At 39.5% G+C, this 25,600-nt stretch overlaps 1 protein-coding gene across 1 annotated transcript in view; it reads left to right on the top strand.

Annotated features, from left to right (window-relative positions):
• Positions 1-25,600, top strand: part of DYRK1A (dual specificity tyrosine phosphorylation regulated kinase 1A) — a 102,334-nt gene that overhangs the window by 36,007 nt on the left and 40,727 nt on the right. Inside the window, exon 2 of the mRNA XM_081198752.1 lies at positions 3,107-3,188. Within this exon, the coding sequence (XP_081054878.1) occupies positions 3,179-3,188 (10 nt within the window). The 5' untranslated portion in view covers positions 3,107-3,178. The remainder of the gene's footprint in view (positions 1-3,106; positions 3,189-25,600) is intronic.

The raw sequence follows: 25,600 nt of genomic DNA, 5'->3' as shown, positions 1-25,600 counted from the left end.
AGGTTTGTAATTTATTTTAAATTTTTTATCCAACAGAAAAGGTGTCTTCTGTAGACTGTGTGAAATGACTTAAAGCATTTTGGTCAGTATCCAGTTAACTTGTCTAATCAGTGGAAAGGTTTACACTTGCACAATGAATCTTCCTTCTCTTATCCCCCTGTGTGCCTGCTAAATCTGTCCTGGGTTCCCCCCTCCCCAGACCTCTGCAACAGATGTGGGGAAGACACAAGACATGTATGAAGAGAGGAGAAAGTTCTGTTGCACAAGTGTAGATTCTTGCACTGATGGAACAAGTTAGGTGGATATCCATCCCTTTCTGTGCAAAATAGGTCTAATGAGTAATTAACTGACTATGAGATAAGCTTAATTTGGTTTGTTTATCTAGCATCCACATTTTTCTCAATTAATTTTCCTATTCATAGTGATAACTAATATTTTGGAGTTTACCGGGAATGCTTTGTAGTGTGTTTAAGCAACTCATACTGCTCCACATACCATTGTGGAGCTTATGGGAGCTGAACAAAATCTGGAGGGCCACAGGTCCCCAAGCCTCATTCTAGTAAAAGTGACAGTTCTAGACAATAAATTATAACTTAAGAGGAAAATCAGATTCAAACCCTAGAGTTTAGTAGAGTATATTAGCATGCATGTGTGATAAAATGTTGGCATCTGTCTGTCTTGGGAGACAATGGAGGAATGCACCTTGGGGGGTGAAGTCAAAGGTTATGGTGCGTGCTGTGAGTGTAGAGACCGATACAGGAGAGTGATAAAATGTAATTTTCTTAGAAATGCCATAAATAAGAAGGAAGCTTCACTTGCTTAACTAAGCAGTTACCTAAGTTCTTGCTAAATACCTAAGTACTATGATAGTAGTCTATAAGAGTTGTAGCAGATCAATGAGGATTTCATTTTAGTAGGCACTATATATACTTGAATTTATTTATTTTTAAAGTCCCTGTGACTGAGATCTCAGTGTATGACAAACACTTTCAGGAGAAAGTGAGTATAATATAATAGATATTTGTTAGTCCATTTCTAATGAAGAATTGGATTCATTGTGTTGTGCCTTTATATTTTTGCCCCATTCTTCTAGTCTGTAAGCTAGTGACTTTATTAACTGAAGTGTGATCAAGGTGAGCTTGAATTCTTAAGATGATAGAATTCAGCCAGGATCTTTCTCATGACTAGGGCTGCGTGATATATTGATGTATCATCCAAAACCTGTTTGAAATCCATATGGTGATATCAGTATCATAATTTTTGATGTGGCAAGATATTGCGAATCATGGTGTGTGTGTGTGTGTGTGTGTGTGTGTGTGTGTGTGTGTGCGCGTGCGCGCTATGCAAAAATCACAATGTGGGAAGCCAGCCAGTGCCTCTACATAACTCCATCCTTATTTCAGACACCGTGATATATTGGTATATAATGATATTTAGCTGGTGATATATCATGATGTTGAAAACCAGATATTGCCCAGCCCTACTCATGACAAAGGAATGTGCTTGGTCTACAGTCTGGTAAGCAGACATAGGAAGTAGACAGAGAAGCAGAGTGTGGAAAAATAAGTTACATTGTACAGAGCAACATAAATGACCCATCTGAAACTATGGATTAAGGTACGTAAGTTGATTCAGGAAATTATATAGATATTGATAATAGAAAGAATCCTGCATAGGGCGACTATAACATTGTTACCACTTGGAGATGGCTGAAGTATTTCAATATGACAGCAGCTCCATGTGAAAACCATAATTTCTGAAAGCCACTCTCACTATGTGTATTGCACTTATTGTGGAGAAGAATGCATGTTGCTGGCATTGAAACTCTCTATATGATTTAGACAGTTTTCTTGATGTGTGGATTTCAAATGCTCTGACTAGGATTTGGAACCATTGCACACAGAATTGTTTCCAGCTATATCAATGTGCTGGTCATTGGCCACACTGTACTAAGTCAGCTGACTGTAATAGAGAATGACCATTCTGGAAGGATGGTTAGCACAGACACAGTCTGGATGAACATTTCTAAAGTAGGGACCATATTTCAGTTGTAGAGCACATGCTTTGCCTGCCAAAGACACTAGCTTCAATCCCTGGCATCTCATATTAAATAGGATCAGAGAGCAGGTGATGTGTAGTTTCCTAGGGCTACTCCAATCTTGTCAGGGAGGTTTAAAACCTGCCCCTGTCTCATCTCCTCTCTCTTTTGAATTTTCTTTGTCATTGCCTAAGAATGTGAGGAGGAGTTTGTCATCCTGTTTTGCCTCCTACCCACTGTATACCTGCCATATATAACCCCTATATAGGGATGTAGGGGTGTGATTCCAGGCATTGTCAAAGACTTTTGTTAAAGATCCTGGACAACTATTACCAGTCAGAGTAGCCTTCACTAGTGCTAGGCCAAAACTTGTTCCCCAATTTCACATGGCCATTCGCTCCTGGAGAATTTGGGAGCTATTTTTTGCACCTTTCATAGGTGCAATGCAAATTTCTCATAACATTTTTAGAGATGCATACATAACTTATTTTATTGTACAATGTGGCCTAGGAAGCCTTTTTTAAAATGTTGTGTAAGTAAAACAACTTTGCTCATTCTGGCCTTTCAGCTTGGCAACACTTCTTGGGGTGACAACATGACGTTGTGTAGTCATGTGGGTGTCCCAGGAAGTGCTGCTAAGCTCTTAAGGTTCTCTTAAAGCTTTTTAAAATCATCATGCACACTCTCAGCCGTGCAGGGCTTCCAGTGTGGCAGCACTTCCTGAGTTTCCCACCTGACTATGCAATGTAGCTGGCATAAGAGCTTCATTCTGCTTTTACTTTACACAATGCTTGAAGAAAAAACAGTAAAATGAGGTAAGCACAGCCCCCTCCTTTGAAAACAGGAATAAATTTCTCTGAACTTTGCTCCCACTCTACCCTTTTTGAAAGCATGTTCTGTGTCCTCCCCTTCTCAAATTGTTAAAAGAAAGGCAATTGAAGGTTTTGAACAGCTCTAATCATTACTGGTCTAGATACTCTGACCTGGGATAAGGCAGGTTCCTGTGTTCTTACCCTATTAGATTGTGTCTGAATCCACATAGGTAACTAATGTTTTTTGTGTTCACAGTGTTTGCTGCTGGCCTCTCCCCACATCCCCACCCCCCACCCCACAGGATGGTATGATATTTGAAAGAAGACGATGCATACAGGTAACTCTTTAAGTTTCAAAGTACCTATAAGTTTCCTGATTTATATTAATCACTGTATACTTTGATTTTATTAAGTCAGAAGTGTAAATAGGCACTATCTTGGTAACCTGTGGCAAGTAAGTCACCAAACAAGAAAGCTTGTCGGTTAACATCAGCTGGTTATACACGAAGCATAATGGAGTGGTAGAATATTTTTATGTATTTAGTTAGCTTTATATTCCACCCACCATGGAAGCCATTGCAGGAAACATGTTTCAGTAAACTAGCACATGAGGTTGAAAAGTTCTACCTCAACCATTTGCTGTTCTGTTCCATTTACATAAAACATTTTTAATTAGGGGATTGATTGATTGATTGATTGATTTTCTGGACTGAAGTCGTATGTTCTGTTATATTGTATCTTTGTGCTACCATTTCATTCTGCTGCATGTTGTGGGCAGGGAAATCAGAAACTCTTGCTTGAGAGGCATAACTTAGATAAAAATAGATTAAAATAGCAAGTTTGGCATCTTGTAAAAGAATGGAAAAATGGTTTCAAGTTATTCAGAGTTTAATCAGCTTGTGAACCACAATAGTTTTATCCCCAGTAACATGGCTTATAGAATAATGTTGGCAAAGATTATTACTTTTCAGATAGTTTTGTATTGCATTTTTATACTGAAAGTAAAGGGCATTCCCATCAACTGCAACCAGCATGGCCATTGGTCAGGGATGATGGCAGCTGTAGATCAACTGCATGTGGAAGGCAAAAGGTTACCTATCTCTACTGTTTATGTATAAACTATATATTGTACAAAAAATGGTTTCAACCATCACAATCCCCCCCGAAGAGTTCTGAATATTATAAAGCTTTTTTTTTCTTTGGCTAAAGTTCTATTTTATAAAACAATTCATAATGAGAAGACAAATGAAGTGTGTTTTTGGTGAATAGTGCAGAACTGGAAAAGTTTACGGTTCATTGATTATCTTGTGTTTTTGTATATGTAGTTTACAGTGGAGTCTTCTGTCTTTGCTGTCCTGAGATTTACCTTTAAACATCACCTGGAATATTGGATATATATTTTTTAAATTAGCAAGATGCTTTTTCTCACATCTTTTCCACTTACCTCTTCTCCACCTTTTTCTTTTGCTTAAAAGTGTGTTAAAAAAGTGTTCACACTTCTTGAAGCATCAGATGGACAAAAGTGAACTTGAACACACAAAGCAGTGATGGTCAGCAACTTGAATGGTTTTAAAAAAGGATTACAGCTAACAGTGGCCACCAACCCTGATGGATTCATTTTTTCCTCCAGTGTTGGGAGAATTTAGCACAGCAGCTTGCCCCACCCCCTTCCCACATGACACAGCTACTTTGCTATAGAAGGACTTAGGTTTACAATCAGATAAATTTTTTTGAAAGATGGGTATCATTTTTCATGTGCTGAATCCTAAAGTTCCAGAATAACATGTCACATTGTATCTTTTTAGCTCTTTCACAGAATGATTGTAAATATATTCTCTTTATAATGCTTTTTCTTTTGTGTTTATCTAAAATAGAGTGGTATGTGCATATGTATGCACAGACACACATTTTTTGGGGGGGCGGCGGCACAAAGCCTATTGGCATCATCATAGTGGAGCAATCAACATTTTTTTAAAAAAAAAAGTATTAACTTTAATTTTTTAAAATGACAAATTCATTGAGCTCTTGGCCACAAAAAAGCTCTTGGGGGCCAGATATGGCCTATCAGCCACCTGTTAGGCACACCTGGTCTAACCTCTTGTTAAAACTATAGCTGGTTCTTGGGGAGATCCTTCTTGCCTTTGGAGCTGTCGGCTAGAACTACTAGTCATAACAGAGACTTGCTTGCTGGCTATTTTTCAAGGTGGAAGGAAAGACCTCACTAAAAAGGAAGAACAGCAATGAAGAATTTGAGTACCTTGCAAACAGGGTGAATGAATTTTAAAGTAATTTTAATTTTAAAAGGCTATCATTAAGAGAGAGAGAAATCATGTTTCCCGTTTTGAAATTGGTTTTCAAATAAATTGAATAAAGGCTCTAACTAGATTGATAATTGAAAATATTTTATCACTCAGTCCATCTCCCTTTTCCACAAGATTTCAGAATTGTATCTGAGTGAGGGCAATCATGAAATTAATGGATTTCTGTTTCGCTTTTTCTGTATACTTGCAAGGGCACTAAGCAAGATCACTCATTTGAAGTCTAGTGCTGTAATCCTATGTGCATTTACTTGGAAACATGAACCATGTGACTCAGTAGTGCATATTTTCAAGTCAGTCATGGATGGAGTTAGGTGTAAGATTGGCCAGAACTTTCAAACTGAACTTATTTTAAGAACCTACGTAGAGGGCAGATAATAGAGAATTGCTCAGGTGCATTTGTTGGATAATCCTAATGAGATACAGGACAAAAAGTTTGGGATTTATTGACTGGATCCAGTAGAAAGCCAGTATGATAACTATAAACACTACATATTTTATTCATATTTTACATATCTCTACCTTCATATTTTGTGTGTGTATCCATATTTTACATTTATAAATACTCGTCCTCAAAAGCCAGATATTTCCTACCATTTTTCCTTTTACATAGAAAAATAGTCTTTGTTTAATGCTTTAATTAGCTGATCATACATTAATTTGTGCTTGCAGCCCTACTACTTCCACAGGAGACCTAATTTCCTTGTTCCATTTTTCCACCACATATTTTTGGACTATAGGCTATAGGTCTGTTGCTGTGTTTATAATCCTCAGGTAGGTGAAGCATTTTGTGATTAAAAAAAAAGGCATAGAGCTTGCTTTTGCTGTTTAAGGTTTGGGACAGTCAGCTCCAAACACGGTGTCCTTGGAGAACTTAGTGTGTCCCAAGAAAGAAATTAATGAAAATAGAGGCTCCTATAAACCAAAACTACTCATCTAAAGATATGGCTGCATGTTCTGTGTTTGCTTCTTTTCTGTAAGGAGGCTCGCCAAGACCAGAGGTTCATTTACCTAGTGGGTGGACTCTTAGAGAAAGGGTAATCAATACTCCTTTGGAGAGAGCAGGTTAGAGTGAAATATACTTCTGAATTTAATTCAAAAAAATAAGAATGCTTTGGCTGTTAGACACTTCAGAAATATTGTTTTATTCAGAAATTATTTATTTCCAAGTGTTGTTGGTGAGACAAACTCAGCAGCTGGCAATAGTGGCAGTAGTACTTTAAGTCAAGTATCAAAAGTAATGACTGTACTTGATTGTTTTGGCTTCATACATTTGCTATCTTTAATGGAGAGGAAACTTCCTACTGTGAGGTGTTTGGGATTTGTGCTCATTGAGAGTTAAGAAAACTAACAGTTTATTAAGTGTAAGTCTTGACTAATGCACAATAAGACATTGGTTACCTAATAAACTTAATATATAAAATCCTAAATCTGAGCATTTATGATTTCAGTTATGACAGATAGTACTGACAGTAAGCTTTATCTTAATATAATTCATTTTGATACTTTATATTAAGGCTTTACTTAAATATAATATGAAATTCAGAAGAATATGAATCTGTCAAAGCTGTAAATACCAGTGTCTCACATCCCATGGCAGGTCTTCAGATTTGTTTGCTTCTGTTTAAAACCTATGCATATTTAATTGAGGGAAAAGAGGAAGATAGAGGGATTTATGCATGCATGCCAATGATCTCCTGATTGACAATTCTTGGTTGCACTAGTCCTTCATGCAGAAACAGCTTTACAGGTTATATTTAAGTGAAACAAGCAACACAAGAAATTATTATTTTTCTCCCCAGTACATACTTTTTGTTTTATTTTGACTGTTTGAGAAACATATAGTTAGACAATTCCTGATCTAAATATAAAATGTAAATTTATCTCTAGATTATGATTTAGGCTGTAAACCTGTACCTACTTAACCTTAGAGTAAGGCCTAATGGGTACACATATATAGGATTGCAGCCCTTAGCCACTTATCTTATGGCAGAACTATCATTTACGCTTCGTTTTCAGGACTGAATTTTTTATTGGTTATTGTAAATCAGTGCACTCCCATAGAATATAGGGCCATGCTTGCAGCAATAAGAGAATAGGCTACTGTTAAAGCATCATGCTTTATCCTTTATTTGGTAAAAGCTCAAATTCAAAATACCTAGCTGAAAATGTAGAAGAAAAATACTGTCTCTTTCCACATGCTGATAATAAATATTGCAAATAATAATTGTAATATCTATACATATTAGATAATAAAACAAAGCCTTCTTGTGTGAGACAAGTCTCTAGCTAGCCAAGCTTCCTGTTTCTACAGAAGGCTAGTTGCAGACCTTTAGAGATGGTTGAAATATTTTGGCATCTATATAATGCCAGCAAAAAATGCCTCTTCATCATTAAGAGTTAATAAATCCATTCAGCTCATGAATCTAGGTGGAGAATCCTTTACCCTCTGACAACACGTTACAAGTCACCACACATCCATTGAATTGCACACTGTTCCTCCGTGCTTATTTCCCAGCACCAACCAGTGAAATCAAACTGCTGATATATTGTTGTTATACAAATCTATGGTGCAACCACATTCAGAATACTGTGTATAGTTTTGGTCGTCTCATCTCAAAAATGGTTTTGTAGATAGAAGAGGAAAAGGTTGTAGAAAAGGGCAACCAGAATGATCAAGGGGATGGGAAAAGATAACAGTATTTGGGACTTTTTAGTTTAGAGAAAAGAACCCGTGGATATCCAATGAAGCTGAATGTTGGAAGATTCACGACAGATAAAAGAAATCACTTCTTCAGGTAGTGCATAGTTAAACTACGGCACCCGCTCCCACGGGAGTCAGTGATGGCCCCCAACCTAGATGGCTTTGAAAGAGGATTATACAAATTCATGGAGAAGAGGGTTGTTAATGGCTATTAGCTGTACTCTGCTGCCATAGTTGGAGACAGCAGTGCTTCTGAATACAGTTGTTGGAAACCTCAGGAAGAGAGAGCGCTCTTGTGCTCGAATCCTATTTGCAGGTTTCCCACAGGCATCTGTTTGGCCACTGTGAAGCCAGGATGTTGGGGGAGATGGGCCATTGGCCTGATCCAGCAGAGTCTTCTTATGCTCTTCCAGGGATATCCCAAAGACCATAAATTTGGTTGCAAAGACCAACCAAAATGCAGGAACCACTGCACATCATGGTATTCCGTGTAGCAAGCACGTACCATATAGCTTGGACATTTCATATCTGAACTACTAACAATATGATGCCTCTAATTAGCCAGCTCTATACAGTGGTACCTCGGGTTACATGCGCTTCAGGTTACATACGCTTCAGGTTACAGACTCCACTAACTCAGAAATAGTGCTTCAGGTTAAGAACTTTGCTTCAGGATGAGAACAGAAATCGTGCTCCGGCGGCACGGCAGCAGCAGGAGGCCCCATTAGCTAAAGTGGTGCTTCAGATTAAGAACAGTTTCAGGTTAAGTACGGACCTCCGGAACGAATTAAATACTTAACCTGAGGTACCACTGTATTCCATAGAGGCTAGCCTAGTAGAAGTAAGGATTTTAAAAACAGTGCTTGCTTTCTAGGGTTGCTTGCCATCCCACTCACTTATTTTGTTCAGAAAACTAGTTAAACCTATATTGTTTTTTAGGGTTTTGATGGATAAATATTTCTCCTTATTGTCTAATTGTATTTACTTTCTACTGTGTTTAACAAGTTATAATAATTATTATAAAAAACTGTGGGTTGAAAACTATGTTAACTGAATTGTGTAATAGATTGTTTTTTATACTTCAAGCTTTTTTGTTTCACCCCCCCTGTAAAACATTTGAGGGCCATGTACAGTGGTGCCTTGCAAGATGAAATTAATTCGTTCCGCAAGTTTTGTCGTCTTGCGATTTTTTTCACCTTGCGATTTTTTTTGTCTTGCGAAGCACGGTGTCGGGAAAGTTTTGGAAAAGCTTCAAAAATCACCAAAGTCTTTAAAAACCTCAAAAAAGGCTACCACACCGCATTCTATGAGTTGCTCCTCGAAGTTAAGTCGCAACTGTATTAACGGTGTTAAGAAAAAGGAAACAAATTTGCAAGACGTTTCCGTCTTGCGAAGCAAGCCCATAGGGAAAATCGCCTTGCGAAGCAGCTCAAAAAACAAAAAACCCTTTCGTCTAGCGAGTTTTTTTGTCTTGCGAGGCATTCGTCTTGCGAGGTACCACTGTGTATATAAAAGCAGTCTCAAAATGTAATAAATAAAATAGCTCTAGGTGCCCAAGGTGGATTGTGAGCTTCAAAATATTTTTATTTAAATGTAAATGTCGAGATCCTATGTATAAGTATGCTTTACTGAAAGTGAAAAGTGAAAACAAGTTATTGGAAAACAAGCTATTGGAAAACAAGTAATAAAAACTATGCTAGCTCTTGTGGAAGGTGTAGGTAGGACTGAGGTGATACTTGTTTCCATTAGGGCAGTGTTTCCCAACCACTGTTCCGCGGCACACTAGTGTGCCGCGAGATGTTGCCTGGTGTGCCGCGAGATGTTGCCTGGAGGGAGGCAGGCGAGTCGGGCGGCGAGAGGCGGGGCGGCGCCGGCGAGGAGAGGCCGCCCAGCGCGGAGCTCTCGCCGTCTGCCTGCCTGGCTGCCTGCGAGCTCGGCGGGCAGCGCCTCCGTCCGCAGTGCCCGCCTCGCGGCTCTCATTCCCTGCCCCTGCCAAAGCTCACCCAGCCAAGCCGCGCTCTCCTTCCTGCCTCGCTTTGCTGCCTCCTCCCCCCCCACCCCCAAAGCTTGGAGGTTCCCCGGCAAGGGGGAGGGAAAAAAATTGAAACTTACACTTTCGTGCGTCCCTCCCGGCGTGACGCTGCGCGCTGACGTCACAGGGCTGTAATGGTGGTGTGCCTCGAGATTTTTTTCATCAAACAAGTGTGCCTTTGCCCAAAAAAGGTTGGGAAACACTGCATTAGGGTACTTCCAGGAGTGAAGTTTTCCTTTCTGAGATGTATGTGGCTAACAAAGAAATCAAAGTATATGAGTATTTAAAAATTGCCCTTCATTCAATGTGCGTGACAATATTTTGATTATAGCTGGAGATGACAAACTGTGGAATGATAGATGTCTGGAATGTTGAGATTGGAAATTTCTGAGCAGCTGTGTGACTTTTTAAAGTTATTTCTATTTTAAAACTCAGACAGCATAATAATAGTTCGTTATTTTGAAATTGTTGACCAAAGTATTATTGCCAACATGAGAAAGAGAAGCTATAGCAGCCATTATTTCTGACAGTATATTAAAATGTGCTGGGCATTCTACGGTACCAAGACATGTTTTACTTGCTAAAATGCCTTTCATTGAAGTGCCCGTTCCATGAAAACCAACCAAGCTACTTCACTTGCCCACATTCAGATGTAATACCAAACCATGCTTTGTTAGCTCAATAGTCTCCAACCTTTTCAGATCCAGGGCCCAATTTTTATCCAAACAACCAGTTGGGTACCAATTTCTTAATTTTTCATTATATATTTGCAGTGATGGTAGTGCTGCTTGGTCTTGAAACAGGCTGGGACCTGAAAAAGAGTTCTGATCCAAAAGTTGAAGACCTAATGGTTTAGCTCAACACTGGATTGTTTAGACATCTGAACCCAACCAGGCTAACTAACTACTGATTCCAGGTCTGCTAGTGTTTCTGTAGGCACATATGCATGCACATGTGCTCACAGAAAAGCTAGTATGTAGTGGGAGGGAGCCAGTCGGGTTGGGCTTTAGGGCCCTACCAAGTGATTGAAGGCAGGCACAATGTCTTAGGAAGCAGGTGACTCCCAGGATGCACCATGTCACTTCAGTCTGTCATGTTCTTGCTTTGACATAGGCAGGTCTGTCTTTCCTGCTTGATTTGCTGTTTTCTCTCAAGCTTTTCCTCTGTTAAGGCTTGTTTTTCCATCCGCCCCCCTCTAATCTGTCTGTGTATGTGAATGGGGTCTGGTATGGCCTCCTTCTGCACCTCCCATGTGGGTGTAAGGTTGGTCTTGTCTCTCCTTTGTTACTCTGGCTGTCATTTGGGTTGTTCTCCCACTCTTTCTTTTCTCTTTCTACTTCCTACAACTGCCCAAACAAGCAGGCCATCGTCTCTTGCCAGTTGGTAAGGCTATGTGGATCCAGGGTGTGGTCAATGTGTCTTTACAGAAGTGAGGGATCCCAACTGCCTTGAAAGAGATGTTCAGCTTTACATGCTTGGCATTTTAATTTAAAAATAAAAATAAAAAAGGACTGAAAAGGGGACAGGCATCCAGGAAAAAAGTCATTGGCAATCCCAATGTGTTTTGACTTTATGTGATTTTGACTTTAGGTGCAATCCCTGGAACGTAACCCCTGCATAAATTGCAGACTTACTGTACCACTTTTGCGGGGTAAGGTGGTAAAGAGGGTTGTAGTGCAACAACTGCAAATACTCTTGGGTGAAACAGATTATTTTGACCCATTCCAGTTTGAATTCAGGCCTACATATGGAACTGAATTTTCCTTGGTCACTCTGACCTTTATTGGGAGAAGGATGACAGAAGTGTGACTATTATTCTTACTTTATCTCTTGATGGCTTTTGATACCCTTGACCATGACATCCTCCTGAGCTGACTTAGTTTTCCAACCACCCTAAGATAATAATCTCACTATTTCCAGGAACTGTTTTGGTAATGCAATTGAGTGATTGTATTTTGGTCCCCTGGCTGTTGTGCTGAGGAGTGCCACAGGATAGCATTTTGTTTCCAGTGCTATTTAACATCTGTATGACAGCCATGGGAGTGGTCTTTAGCAGTTTTGGGTCATAGTGTCATTAGCATATTTCTTTGTAATATCTGAATTAGTAGAGTCCATGCACATGCTGGCCAACCAGTGCCTGGATTTGGTAGTGGACTGGATGAGGGCCTACAACCAGAGTCTGAATCTGGGCAAGATGGCAGCCTTTGTGAATGGGTGGTTCACAAGTCTGGATATTTGGTCAATTGCCTGTTTTGAATGGGGTTGTACTCTTCCTGAAAGAGCAGGTTCTTAATCTGGGGGTGCTCTTGAATCCATCTGTTGTTAGAGGCCCAGGTGACATCTGTGGCTATGAGTGAATTTTACCAACTTTGGCTGGTAAGAGAGTTATCTATGGCTGTTTCAAGACTTGGAGAGCCTGTCCACTGTATTCTATGCTCTGATTGGTTTATTGCAATGCACTCTTATGTGGGGCTGCTGTTGAGGTTGGCCCAGAAGCTGCACGTAGGGTGAAATGTGATGTCTTGACTACACTGGGTCAGGTTATCTTTGACATATTATGCTGCTGTTGAAAGGATTGCACTGGCTGCCAGTTAGCTACCAAGCTAATTTCAAGGTGCTAGTACTTGGGTAAAAGCCCAGTACAGCTTGGGACAAGGATAACCAGATGATCATCTCACCCCTTACATACCCAATTGTTCACTGCATTCTGCATGAGAGGATACCATTTTATAGGAATTGGGACTTAAGTGGCACTTGCCCTTTGGAATTGCCTCATGAAGAGTTGGACACGACTAAACAACAACAACAACAACAACACATATTAGACAGGTACCATTTCTGTTGCCTTCTTGGTGCCTATGAAATAACTTCCACGCTCAGTAAGTCTTTTATGTGGATATCTTTATCCTAGTCTGCATCTGTATTGGATCTTTTTTAATTGCTTTTATGTATAGAATTGTATTTAATTGTTTTACAGTGGTACCTCAGGTTACATACGCTTCAGGTTACATACGCTTCAGGTTAAAGACTCCGCTAACCCAGAAATAGTGCTTCAGGTTAAGAACTTTGCTTCAGGATGAGAACAGAAATCGGTACAGGTTAATAACAGTTTCAGGTTAAGTACGGACCTTCGGAACGAATTAAGTACTTAACCTGAGGTACCACTGTATATATGGATTTGTTTGTTTTTACAATTCTATGGTTGTAAGTGTTTTATAATTGTGTCTTTCATTTTTATAACCTATCCTGGGACCTTATGGTAAAGGACAGTCAAGAAATATAATAAATAGAGAAACATACAGACTAGAAAGAGGTAATAATGCATCATACATTTGGTCCATACATCTGCTACCTGGCTCATATACCTAGTTACTATTATAGAGCTAGAGAGGGGAGACTACAGTGGTACCTTGTGTTAAGAACTTGATTCATTCTGGAGGTCTGTTCTTAACCTGAAACTGTTCTTAATCTGAGGTACCACTTTGCTAATGGGGCCTCCCGCTGCTGCCATGCCACTGCAGTGTGATTTCTGTTCTCATCCTGAAGAAAGGTTCTTAACCCAAGGTACTGTTTCTGGGTTAGCTCAGTCTGTAACCTGAAACATCTGTAACCTGAGGTACTACTGTCGAGGCAGAGGGTCATCCAATGGGGCAGAGAAAAGAACCTGGAAGGGAATCCAGCAGGTTCTTCTTACGTTCTTAGGAAATGCAGTTGCACAGTTTTTTTTGTAAAAGTCCACCAGCCATACTCTATCCACCCACCCACATTCATATCTTAAGGACCCAAGTTATTCCTAACACCCTTTTTTGCAATTTATGAGTGAAATTTAGTACAGAACTGAAAAGTAACAGGGTCCTTATTGCAAGAATGACCTCAGTGAAAAATACATTTGTTTTCTGGGCAAGGGGTTTTGGAGAAAAGGGCTCACAAAGGGAGCTATCAAGACTTTGTGAGGAGTATTTAGTAGTGGGAGAAACCCTTAGGATGGCATGTTGCTTAGGGGCATGCTAGTAGTGGTTGATAATCTCTTGGAAGGAGAGTGTTGTGTTTCTCACCCTATTTCTGTGGCTAGTTAATGTGATAGAACTGATGATACGGTGATAGCTTGACTTTGCAAAGGTCCTCAGTATAGCAACTAGGTGTTCATAGGAAATGGTAGTAAAACAAGCCAACATTAAGCAAAACAAAGCATGGCTTGTTTGAATGAGCCTGGTCCTGGCTTGTTTAGCAAAGTATGTTAAAACAAATTATGGTTTAGTGTTAACATCCAACGTCGGTCATTTCCCCCCCTTCTGTTACTTAGTTTAAATGTTAAACCTAGAAGATGGCAACTATCCATAATTTCCTGTTTCCCTCCAAATCAGGAATCTATGGTTACAACATTTGGAAGAAACTAGGATCTTTAACGTCAAGCTGTGGTTTAAGATTTGGCTTTTTGTAAAACTGGTAACCACTGCTTCCTAATTCAAGCAAAGTGGGAAGCTATATTTAGTTGGAGATCTCAAGGTTTAGTTGAGGTGCACCAACTTACTGAAGTAGATATTTGAAGAAGACTCTTTGCTCATGGTCAGATAATTGAGGAGCATCTTCCATTTATATCTGAGGTGTTAAAACTTATGTTCTTTGTGTAGCACAAATTACGTTTTTAGAAAAATACAGACAAACCACATTTACATATACTTTTGATTTTAATTTTTATTGGCTTTAAGACAGATCTTGCATTCCATTTGCTTACTTTTACAAAATCTGTTATGCTTGTCCAAATGTAAAATATTATGGAATCATCCAGCTATCCCTTAATTTCCTTTACATGTATAAATCCCAGCTGTGCCCCAAGCACACACAAGCCCCTTTCTGAGGCTGAAGCCAGACGGATTCCTTCGCCACTATATCCTGAGGACTAGAATAACATGTGCATATTCATATAATATGTGGCTGATAAATAATGTTTTGAGTAAGTATACATAGACGGATGGTAATATGAGGGCTTACACAAAATCATAACTAAAAGCAGTTTAAACGCCACAAAATTAGCAGAAAAGATGCTTGGCACATATTTATAAGTGAATATGCTTAGGTTATAGTGTAAAAATAAAGAATTGATGAACACAGGTTTTTAGCATAACAGTCTGGCAATTGTATAGGTATTGGGAGGAACTGGGAATGCATGATGCACTGGGTTCTTGTCTGGGAAAAAGCAACATCAGGGCAAGAAGTTGTCACCAGGGGAAGACAAAATATAGGGAGCCAGTTATAAAAGGCTCTCCTGAATTTGAATTGAGAAAGTGAAAGTGATGAAAAGAGCAGCTGGTATGAGATAGAAAAAGAAAGGAAACGTGTGAGTATATCAGGGCCCAGATGATCTAGATTGGACCACTTGAGGCAAAGTTGGGGGTCTCCTGTGCAGGCAAACTAAGAGATCAGTACATGCAAGAATCAGTATCTTTGTATACTTACTCTATTGGTGGGTGGACTCCTATGGACTTAATAAGTGAATATCTTTAAATAGGGTAGTAGGATGTCTGCTGAAAGTTTCTAATTCAAGATCTCACTACAAAATCCTACACTAATCGGTCTAACACTGTAAGAAAAGAAGGGTGAAAGATAGGGAATGACAGCCAAGCGCCTTCTGCCAACTCAGCACAGGATAGTCATTACCGTATTGGCCTGAATATAAGCTGCACCCGCAAATAAGTCACACTTTTAAAATTAATGGGGGGGGGGGAGAAAAAAAGACAATACTTGAATATAAGTTGCTCCCTTAAAATTCCGCACACGCTCATACCCGTAAATGGCAAATGTAGAAGAAAATCCTACGGGTACTAGAGAGGACCTGCAAGTGAAAGTGATGAATGATACTAGAATTAATTGCACAACAGTCTAAAGCTCGCAATAGGCAATAAAACATTTTTTGTTCCATTTTACCGTATGACTGTTTCAGCAGAGATAGCGTAAAAGCCAATTTGTGTAAGGTCGCACATTTAAGCCACACTTTAACATGGTTGGAATTTGGAAAAAAGTGCAGCTTATATTCAGGCCAATACGGTATTTAATACTGAAAGCAGTTGGCAATTAGAGATTAAACAGACACGTACAGTGGTACCTTGGGTTAAGAACTTAATTCGTTCTGGAGGTCCATGCTTAACCTGAAACTGTTCTTAACCTGAGGTACCACTTTAGCTAATGGGGCCTCCTGCTGCCACTGCACCACCGCCACACGATTTCTGTTCTCATCCTGAAGCAAAGTTCTTAACCCAAGGTACTATTTCTGGCTTAGCGGAGTCTGTAACCTGAAGCGTCTGTAACCTGAAGCATCTGTAATCCGAGGTACCACTGTATTTTAAAAATTGACAGGCAAATCTATTGATCACTAAGTTATTGGTGTCTCTTCCAAAACTACACTCTGTTTTGAAAATAACTTCTGTGTCTTCATTAAAGAGGATATCATTACTATAGATATTTTAAATAAGCGATTTGTAGTTCAGTGCATGTATTATCAATGTTTTGGCTCCAGATAAGGACATTTGCTAATGTTTGACAGGCACATTGACTAGTAACTGGGGTTTGAAATCCCCCCCCCCCATTTTTTCATCAAGTATATAGGTTACTTCATTCTCTTAAGATGTCCTGATATTTGTTCTGTAATCTCAGAGTGCTGCATCTTGTTTGCTATGAGAACAGCATCCTGTTCTCACAGTGCCCAGCCAAATGCCCATGGGAAGACTGCAAACTGGACAGGAGCACAACAGCACTCTGCCCACCTACAGTTCCCGGCAACTGGTATTCAGAGGCATATGGCTCTGACAGTGGAGGCAGAAAATATTTTTTGTGGCTAGTAGCTGTTGATAGCCTTGCCCTCCATGAATTTGTCAAGTCCTCTTTTAAAGTCATCCAAGTTTTGGCCATCATTGCTTCCTGTGGAAGCGAGTTCCATAGTTTAACTATGTGTTGTGTGAAGAAGTACTTTCTTTTATCTGTTCTGAATACTGTAGCCGAGATAGAGGCAATACAATGAGCGATGAATGAGATCAAATGTATGTATCTATACATACGTAGACTTTATTTTGTTTGTAGATGAGAACTGCAAAAGAGGCTTTATGGAAAAGGTGCATTTTAGGAGAGAATTGAAGGAAGAGGGAGGTGGTAGTATGTAGTTCTGAGAGGGAATTCAAATCATTTAAAGTTTAAGCAGGCATCAAGAGAGAACAAGCAAAGCTTTATAGAAGAGCTAGAGACCTTTGGATGGTTGACGGTCTGGAAGAGTGAAGGTTTTGAGCAGATTTGTATCAAAAACCAAAAGCAGAAAGATAGAACTGGACAAGTATATAGCGTTCTTAAATGATCAGGACAAGGAGTTTGCATTGGATGTGGAAGACACAGAGCCACTAAAACAATCTGAGGCTGCATAAGCTTTGAGAAGACGGGTGTGACAGTGGAAGCTCAGAAAGGAAAATGTAAGTGGTAACAAGAATAGAGCATGAATCGGAGCATAAATGGTATTATAAGACAATGCTCTATAGGGAGAAGCAGCAGGATTTGGTGACAGATTGAATATAGAAAGCAAAGCAGTGGGGAAAATTGATGATAAAAGCCAAGGCTATTTGCCTGCCAGTGCTGTAATATCAGTGGATACTGAGCAGAAGGCATGGGATGCATTTGGGAATGCCAGTTTATGTGGGTCTTATTTGGACTTTGTTCATTGGACTAACTTTGGCCCCTACTGTGGCTGAGTCATGCCAGGTGCCCGTCACATCAAACTTCTCATAGCTTAATGATACCTAGGAATTTGAAATTTCTTTCCAACTATGTGCTGTTAATTGTTCCTGATTAGTTCCTTGTAGCTTGTCAACTTCCTTTCACATCTTTTTGTCTGTTGCAACTGATGCCATTGGTGCACAATTGAGGAGGGTGCTACATCAATATGTTATGAAGTTGTTGCATGGTGCCACAATATTGTACACGGAGTATGTGACGTGTGAAAATACTGAAGTCTGTGTGTACTGTGCACTAAATCTCTGGCTCTCTTTAAGTTGATTTTAACTACTTAGGAGTTGTGAGAAGGCATTGCTGTCATAAAAAATTAATAATTACTAAGAAATGTCTAAATGCTTTCCATTGATTTGATCTACAGTCTTTTTTCTGGATCAGGCTTATTTTGTAGTATAACATCTGCTTAGCCACTTTGGTCAAGACAATGGCAATATGAGTAAATAAATTACTTATTCATAATATTTTAAACTTGACTTACAGGTACATTGCCCTCACAAGGCAGTTTGTGAGAGTTTAAATCCCATCATAAAATGAAATATTCCATCAACTTAATAATTTGTAAGTAACAGCAATACAAATTTAAAAGCACATCACATTATAATTAACAAAACACAGACTGGAACAAAATATCATTTGAAGTTCTCTTGAAGACCAACAATGACATACATATTTCCCTAGGAAGGAAGTTCCTATGGAGCAGGATCGCCCCTGAAAAGGTCTTATGTCCCCATTGTTTACCAACCTGGTAACACAGATGAATAAAGAATGTAAAAAATATTGCTCAAGTGTTCTCCTAAAACTTAATGTTGTAGTGTATTGTAGCTTTACCTGGGTAGAAGGTGTGATTAAATGTGGGGTGGCAAAGGAAGGGGTTTACCAAAATATGTCACAGCTGTACCTGGTTCTGAGTGATGCATTCCAGATTTTAGAGACAGTACTAGGCCTCAGTTTTATTTATATATAAATACTTTAAGGCTACTTTTTAGGTAATACTCATCCAAAGTGGCTTATAAACATAAAACAATAAGAGAAGAGGCAAACAATAATACATTAGCTTAAAAACAGTGACTCAGTAAAGCTCCTCATGAAAATATTAAGAGCCATAAAAAACCAACTCAACCAAGCCAAACCACAGCCTGTAAGACATCACACATGGAAGACCAATAGAAAAAGAAAGGTCTTCAGTGCTTTCCAGAAACTCAGCAATGTCAAAATTGGCATCAGTCTGATGGAAATGAATTCCAAATTTGTAGGGCCACTATAGAGAAGGACCTCTTCCTTGTGGTCACCTACTTTGCCAACATAGGGTTAAACACCCCAAGAGAGGCTCTGAAGCAGATCTTAAACTGTGGGCAGGAAGGAGCAGACTGTCCAATATAATGTTTTGGCCTGGAAATGCTGTGCGGCCGATATATTAAAAATGTTACAGATGCTGATTGTCCAGCCACATACTGGACTAGCTAAAATTTCTTTAAAGGCAACCCCATGTAGAGCTCATTGCAGTAGTCTGTTCTTGACATGACCAGAGCATAGATCACTGAGTCAAGATCAACCCTCTCCAGATAGGGTCCCAATTGGCATAATAGCCCAAACTGGTAAAATAAAATAAAATAATATAAAATAATAAAATAAAATAAAATACCTTGCTACTGATGTCTTCACTGGATCCAGGGGCATTCCTAACTGCATATTTAAGACTTTTGGGGGAAGTACCAGCCCAGCTTGTAAACTGCCTTCTGGAGCTGAGGCTATGCACAGCACCTCTGTATTGCTCAGATTCTGCTTCAACTAGTTTGTTCACATCCACTCTAAAACTGACTTCAGGCACTAGTTCAGGATTTCAACAGCCCCCCTGGAACCTGAAAAGGAAGAGGAAGGTAAAGCTGAGTGGTTTCATGTAGATGTTGAGAAGCATGAAGGACAAATTAGAGACCTGAGGGCCTCTGCAAGCCATAGGCTCTGAGGCAGAGCAAAATGCCCATAGTGTCACCTTCCAAGTTTTATCATCCTGGAAGGAATGGAACTGTTGTATAACAATGTCTCCTAAGCCTGATTCCAACAGGTGACCCAGAAGATTACCATGGTTGATCAGAAGCCATAAATGCCTTCTGTAGTTGTTAAGTGAATTCAAGGTAGCATAGATTCATGAGACCTATTCCCATTGCCCATCACTGCTCATGCACTGGAGCGTTCAAGGCCTCTGAAGTTTCAGTTTGTATATAGTCAGTGCACACTGCTGCCTAGAAGCCTCTTCAAGGCCTAGTGAAGCCCAGCTAATCAAAGAGCCTAGGGACATTGGTATGCCATTCAGTTCCAGTGGAATTTATATTGCGTCAGGAAATTCCATGGAAGCTGTCCTGAATTTGAAAATAATGGATTTGTCAGCATGATTGCTACATGGGGTTTCATCCAGTCACAGGCATATTTCATATTCTATTACCTGGAGTGATTTTTAAAAATCACGTATACATGATGACTATTAATCATAAGTGAAATCCAGGAGAGGTGCGATTAAGCGCTCATATTTCAGACAATTAATGGATATCCATAACTTAACAATCTTTAGCCACATTATGATACTTATAGTCAATATTTTTAAGGACTGGTAATGTCTAACATGCTCATGAAGGAACTGAGAACGTGAATCACTGTTTGTTTCATATTTATTAACGATGGAGTACATGAATGAGATTTTTTATTTGTGGTGGTGAAAAACACGGTAGCTCTAAAAAAGAGCTTTTGAGATTAAAAAAACACCTTAAAACCTTCTGTATGTCAGATCTCTTCTAACTTGGAGCATAAAGGCTTTGTTGAGGAATAGAGTATCCCCCCTCCCCACAAAAATATTCATGTCCAGTAAATTGGGACAGGTCCAGTTTCTCCCAGCACAGTTTGGATTAAAGTAGGGACACATAATTATGTTGAAGATAATTACCACCTATCTTATAGTCTTGGATGAAGCTGATTATCTGGATCTGTTTCAATATGTTTTAGGCCTGGCTCCTTTGGAACTGCAACCCTACAATTTCTCTTGAATCTTTCACTCTTGGGCATCATCAATATGCAATATGCACTCAACACTATGGGTTGCATTCAGAGTAGCATTAAGCAGATTGTTGTGTCAGCATAAAGATATCACCCTCACAATTGAGCAATCTCCCCCTCTCTTTTCCTATGCCCCCATATGTTCTGGGTTTCCCTTCAACCCTCAGGAGGGGATTGGGGATGGTACAGGTTGCTTGTCGGAGGAGGAGAAAGGGAAAGCCCATTGTGCTAGTGCTATTCCTTGTGCTAATGCAGTTACTTAGTTGAATACTTCCCCATTTCTCTTTTGCATTGGATTCAGGAGTGGTGTTGAAAGTAGATTACTAGTCTTACTGAAGTATAGATTTTACAGTAAGTGAATTTCTACTCTTTGTGGACTAACAAGTTACTATGAAGCCTAGATATATTCATTTAAAATTCCAAAGCCAGGCACACAAGTGAGAAGAAAGCTTACAGGACCATTTTTTTGATCTTAGTACAATCTTGTACAAGGAGTTTTGTGTTGTTTTGTAACCTGTATTCACTGTTGGCATCCTTCGGGGGTCGAGATGCCAGCTGGCTACCCCCCAGCTGGATCATGCCCTTCCAACTGTGACGATCCCCCGATCTCTGGTGCAACGTAAATCAGCAACTTCAAAGCCTGAGCATACTATATTAGCAGAGCATACTGCGCAAACTGAAGTGGCGTGAGGCTTGTGGAAGCGTACTAATAACTACAGATTTATTAAGCATAAATCAGGACAAAGAAAACATGTCGTCTCTCTTTCGTCTCCTCAGTTCGAGAGTGAAAAGCAAAAGCTATACACACAACGGAAGGTGCCAGCAAGCTGTGCTGGCATGTAAACAGACATGTGACATTCAACAGTTCCATGTCTGCAACTAAAGGTGGAATGGAATTTCCCAACATTCATATGCCCATCAAGAGAAGCTTCAAAGATTTTTATGTTTACCACTATCAAGTGATCTTTCTAATGCCCACCAGTAAATGATACCAATTTAGGTTTAGTTTATCTAGTTTGGTTTCTATTCTCTAGAATCATATTTTAGAATGATCCCCCCCAATGGCATCTTTCCTAGCTCCAGAAAATGCATGTGCATGTTGTTTCTGTATTGGTGTTTCACTACATTTAGATTACTAGGTAAAACTTACTTTTACTCTAATGTTTACTTTACAAACTAATACTGTATGTTATAAAGCAATAGAGCCTGAGAATTAGTTGTTCTTGGGTTCCAAATGAAATATGAGACTGAACTGTACAAACACTCAGGCCTTGTTAATGTTGCTTCAATGCCTTCATTGGGGGGAAATGTTGTTGGGGACACATTTGTTCACAGGAGGATTGATGGAGTAGTAAATAACTATGCAATTATTTTATTATTCAATTATTTTATAAATAGAAAAAGAATGATTTATTGGAAATTTGATGAATACTTTCTGTATGTGATATGTTTTAGAATGTATTGCCTCTCAGTTTTTAGTGTTATTTGAAGGATCAGGGCCTGCCCAAGACATTTCTCTGCCTGAGGCAAAGGCCAAAATGGTACACACATGCACTTATTCCACATATAGTAACAAATTCTACTTTAATACTAGCAAAGGGGCATTACACTGCCTCTGAGGGTGATCAGCAGGGTAGCTATAAAGGTGGAGGGCTAGGTGCATGTCACATAGCTCTCTTCTCCAAGGTATGGTCATGAAGTTAGGGAGGAAGAGCTGAGGGTCACCACCGCCTCTCATCATATGCTGCCTGAGGCACTCACTTCACTCTGCCTAATGGTAGGATTGGCCCTACAAATGATGTTTTTATTATATTGTAGTGTACTGCCCTGAAATTGATCAAGATGGTGAGTAGCTATGACAATTTTAAAAGAAACAAAAAATAAGGGACATAACAGACATGGCAAGAGACGGCTGTTGGTGGAAAACAGGAGCCAAAGTTTCTGTCTTCTCACTGCCATACCAGAGGAGGTGAGGGGTATGGTAAAAGTATGGTTGAGCATTATGCAAATGTAACCAAGAAAAACTGAAAGGAACAACAGAATGATATTAACAGAATTCATTTAAATGGAAACAATTTGAAGGATGACATAGTTTCGAAATACTCAAATTTTAGAAAGCAAATTTCAAACAAGAATGCAATATAACATATTGCTTGCTTATCATAATTTTTCTATACTCACTTACGGATTTCCACCAGTCTCTGGACTGTTTTATGGAAGAGAGTATTAAATGATTTATGTAATGTGGGTATTGCACATGATGTATTCATCACTTGTTTAGCTCTTGCTGTAATGGTTTGGCATGCTTGCTGTACATTGATAGGGTAGATGCTTGCCATTTTTCTCTACCAACTGTTCAGATATATCTTATGTCTTTGCATGTACAAGTGAGAAATGCTTGATTTAATTTGTTGACTTTTGTTGAGAATTTACACGCATAGGTAAAAACATCTAATTTGTATTGAGGACTAAGAAACCTTTTGATTAGAAAGTTCAAATGCTTTTAATTAAAGTTGCAATATGCAAACTAAAAAGCACTATTTATTGCCCACAAAAGGGTATATATTTATGTTTGAATTTAAATTCAGCAATTTCCAATTTATACCCTGCCTTTTAGATTTGCATTAGTAACCTGATTGCACAATAATCTTAGACTTCATGAACCATGGTTTGTGAGGCTGGGAATGTGCACTGGAGCCAAACCCTCACTCTTCCCCCCTACCTTGCCTCATGAGCTGCTTTGGTGTTTTGTTTCTGGCTTGTATTAAGCGAAAGTTCTTCGTTGTAGTGCTGTAGCAGAACTGGAGAACTCTGGTAAAATCCCAGTTAGGAAGCCAGAATGGAAAGCCAGGGAAATTATGGATTAATACAAGTCAAAAATATAGTAAAGTGTCAGTGGAGTGTACAAGGGAAGGAGCATTCAGCTCCAATGCCCTTTCCCTGCTTTTAGGAAATATTAGGTGATGAAGTCTGGACCAACTGCCGGAACTGGCCACTGCTGCATACAAAACATTAAATTGGCTTAAATGTACTTAAAGCAGAACAAAACACCTGCATCATCAAATTTATCACATTAATAAAAAGTATTGTATTTACTCTGTTTTGGATAGGACTGTACTCACACTGAAGGAGCAGGTTCATTCAGTCACCCTGACCTTTCGCCCCTACACCATCTCCATAAGCAGCAGCAATGCCACTGTTTGTGGCTCAGCTTGGCAGTGCCAACCAGCCCTGCTGGCTGCTCCTCACGGAGCTGCCTTTCGAAGACAGTTTGGAAACTGCAGTCAGCAAACTATCAGTTGCATTCTGGGCTAATTGGGACTGGGTGTAATGATACTGCATTGGTGCTTCACTAACTTAGCTGACACTCTGCTCATTCTCAGCCCAATTCAGAGCCACAGCTTAACCCTTTGAAGTCTTTTAAGCATGGGCCTGTCTGTCTTCACTTGTGCTTGTCTGTAAACCAAAATTTACCTGGTTGAATTGGAGGACATTATGTGAATAAAGTGACACCTCCCTCTGAACATGATGGGCAGGTTTTTTTTAAAAAAAACCTTTGCCTCCTCTTCCATGGAAGGAATCATTCTGCCCTGCAGATCTTACCTTCTTCAGGAGATTTAGGTCAGGTCTTTTGTTCCTTAGGGAGAAAAGTCAGCTTTTTATCAGTGTTGTGAGTTATTTGAAGTCTGCTGTTTTGGTGGTTTTTTTTGTCTTGTAGTTTCCCCTTTTTATGAGCTAACTTATGGAGTTGTCAGAGTTCTAGAGAGTTAGATTAGTTGGGGGTTCAGAAGTCATTTCTGCTCTTCTGGTTGGATCTGGAGGGTAGTTCAACTTCTCTCTCTGGAAGAGGAGGCATTTTTTTTAAAGACAATGCTTATCGTGTTCAGAGGAAAGTGTCATCTTCTTCACTGAACATCTTCCAACTCAACCAGTAAACAGAAATTAAGTACCAATTTCCATTTTTTCAGCAGAGGCCATTATTTGGGGGCAACTGCCACCTGAGATACATTAAGGGGTTTCTTGGGAGAAGGTCTTCTCAGTGATGACTTTCTGATTGTGGAATATTCTCCTTGAGTATGTTTGCCTAGTTTCTACCTTAATATCATTTTGGTGCCATGCAAAGACCTTTTAAATTTCTCAGATCTTTTAATCGCTCTTTATTTTGGCTGTTTTGTACACTGATCTTAATATATTTTGCCCCTTTAGTATTTTTTTTCATGTTTTTAAATTGTTTTCTAATGTTTTGGAGTTTTGTAGGGGATAATTTTGATTGAAGGGCAGTATGTAAATCCTTAATATTAATAAGAATATGAACACGAGAAAGATAGGTCTCTTTTTAGTAGGAAATTCTATCCCAGAGAATGCTCTCTTCTGAGCCCCAATTCAACTTGCAAGAGGAGGGTAGAGGACAGCTGATAGGGCTATCATCTGCCCGCCTCTTGTGAGTCAGGGCAGTTAGAAGTCGTTCCCAAAGCATGGAGGTGTGGATTCATGAGGGAGAAAAATGTCTCAAGAATGCTGAGCCTAGTCTATGCAGACTTTTCTAGGTCATTGAAAACACAGTGAATCAAGCTTGGAAACACAGTAGCAACAAACACAGGGACTGCTTGCTTTGAACTCCTGAAAAGAGGCATACTTCTGTGTTTTGTACCACATGAAACTTCTGAACAGTCTCCTAGGACAGTCCTTAAAAGGGAATTAATACAGTGGTACCTCGTCCAGCGTCCGTCTTGTCGAGTGCCCGTTCTGTTGAACGTCTGCTGCAAACCTAGAAGTTACTTCCGGGTTCACCACTTGCTCATGTGCAGAAGCACTAAATCGCGCTTCGCGCATGCGCAGAAGCACAAACTATTCCACGTGTGTGTACATGCGGCTCTTTGT

The sequence above is a fragment of the Podarcis bocagei genome (genome assembly GCF_964188305.1).
Source record: "Podarcis bocagei genome assembly, chromosome: 6".
Lineage (NCBI taxonomy): Eukaryota > Metazoa > Chordata > Lepidosauria > Squamata > Lacertidae > Podarcis > Podarcis bocagei.
The sequence above is the reverse complement of the archived record's forward strand: the minus strand, read 5'-3'. Positions and strand labels throughout refer to the sequence as shown.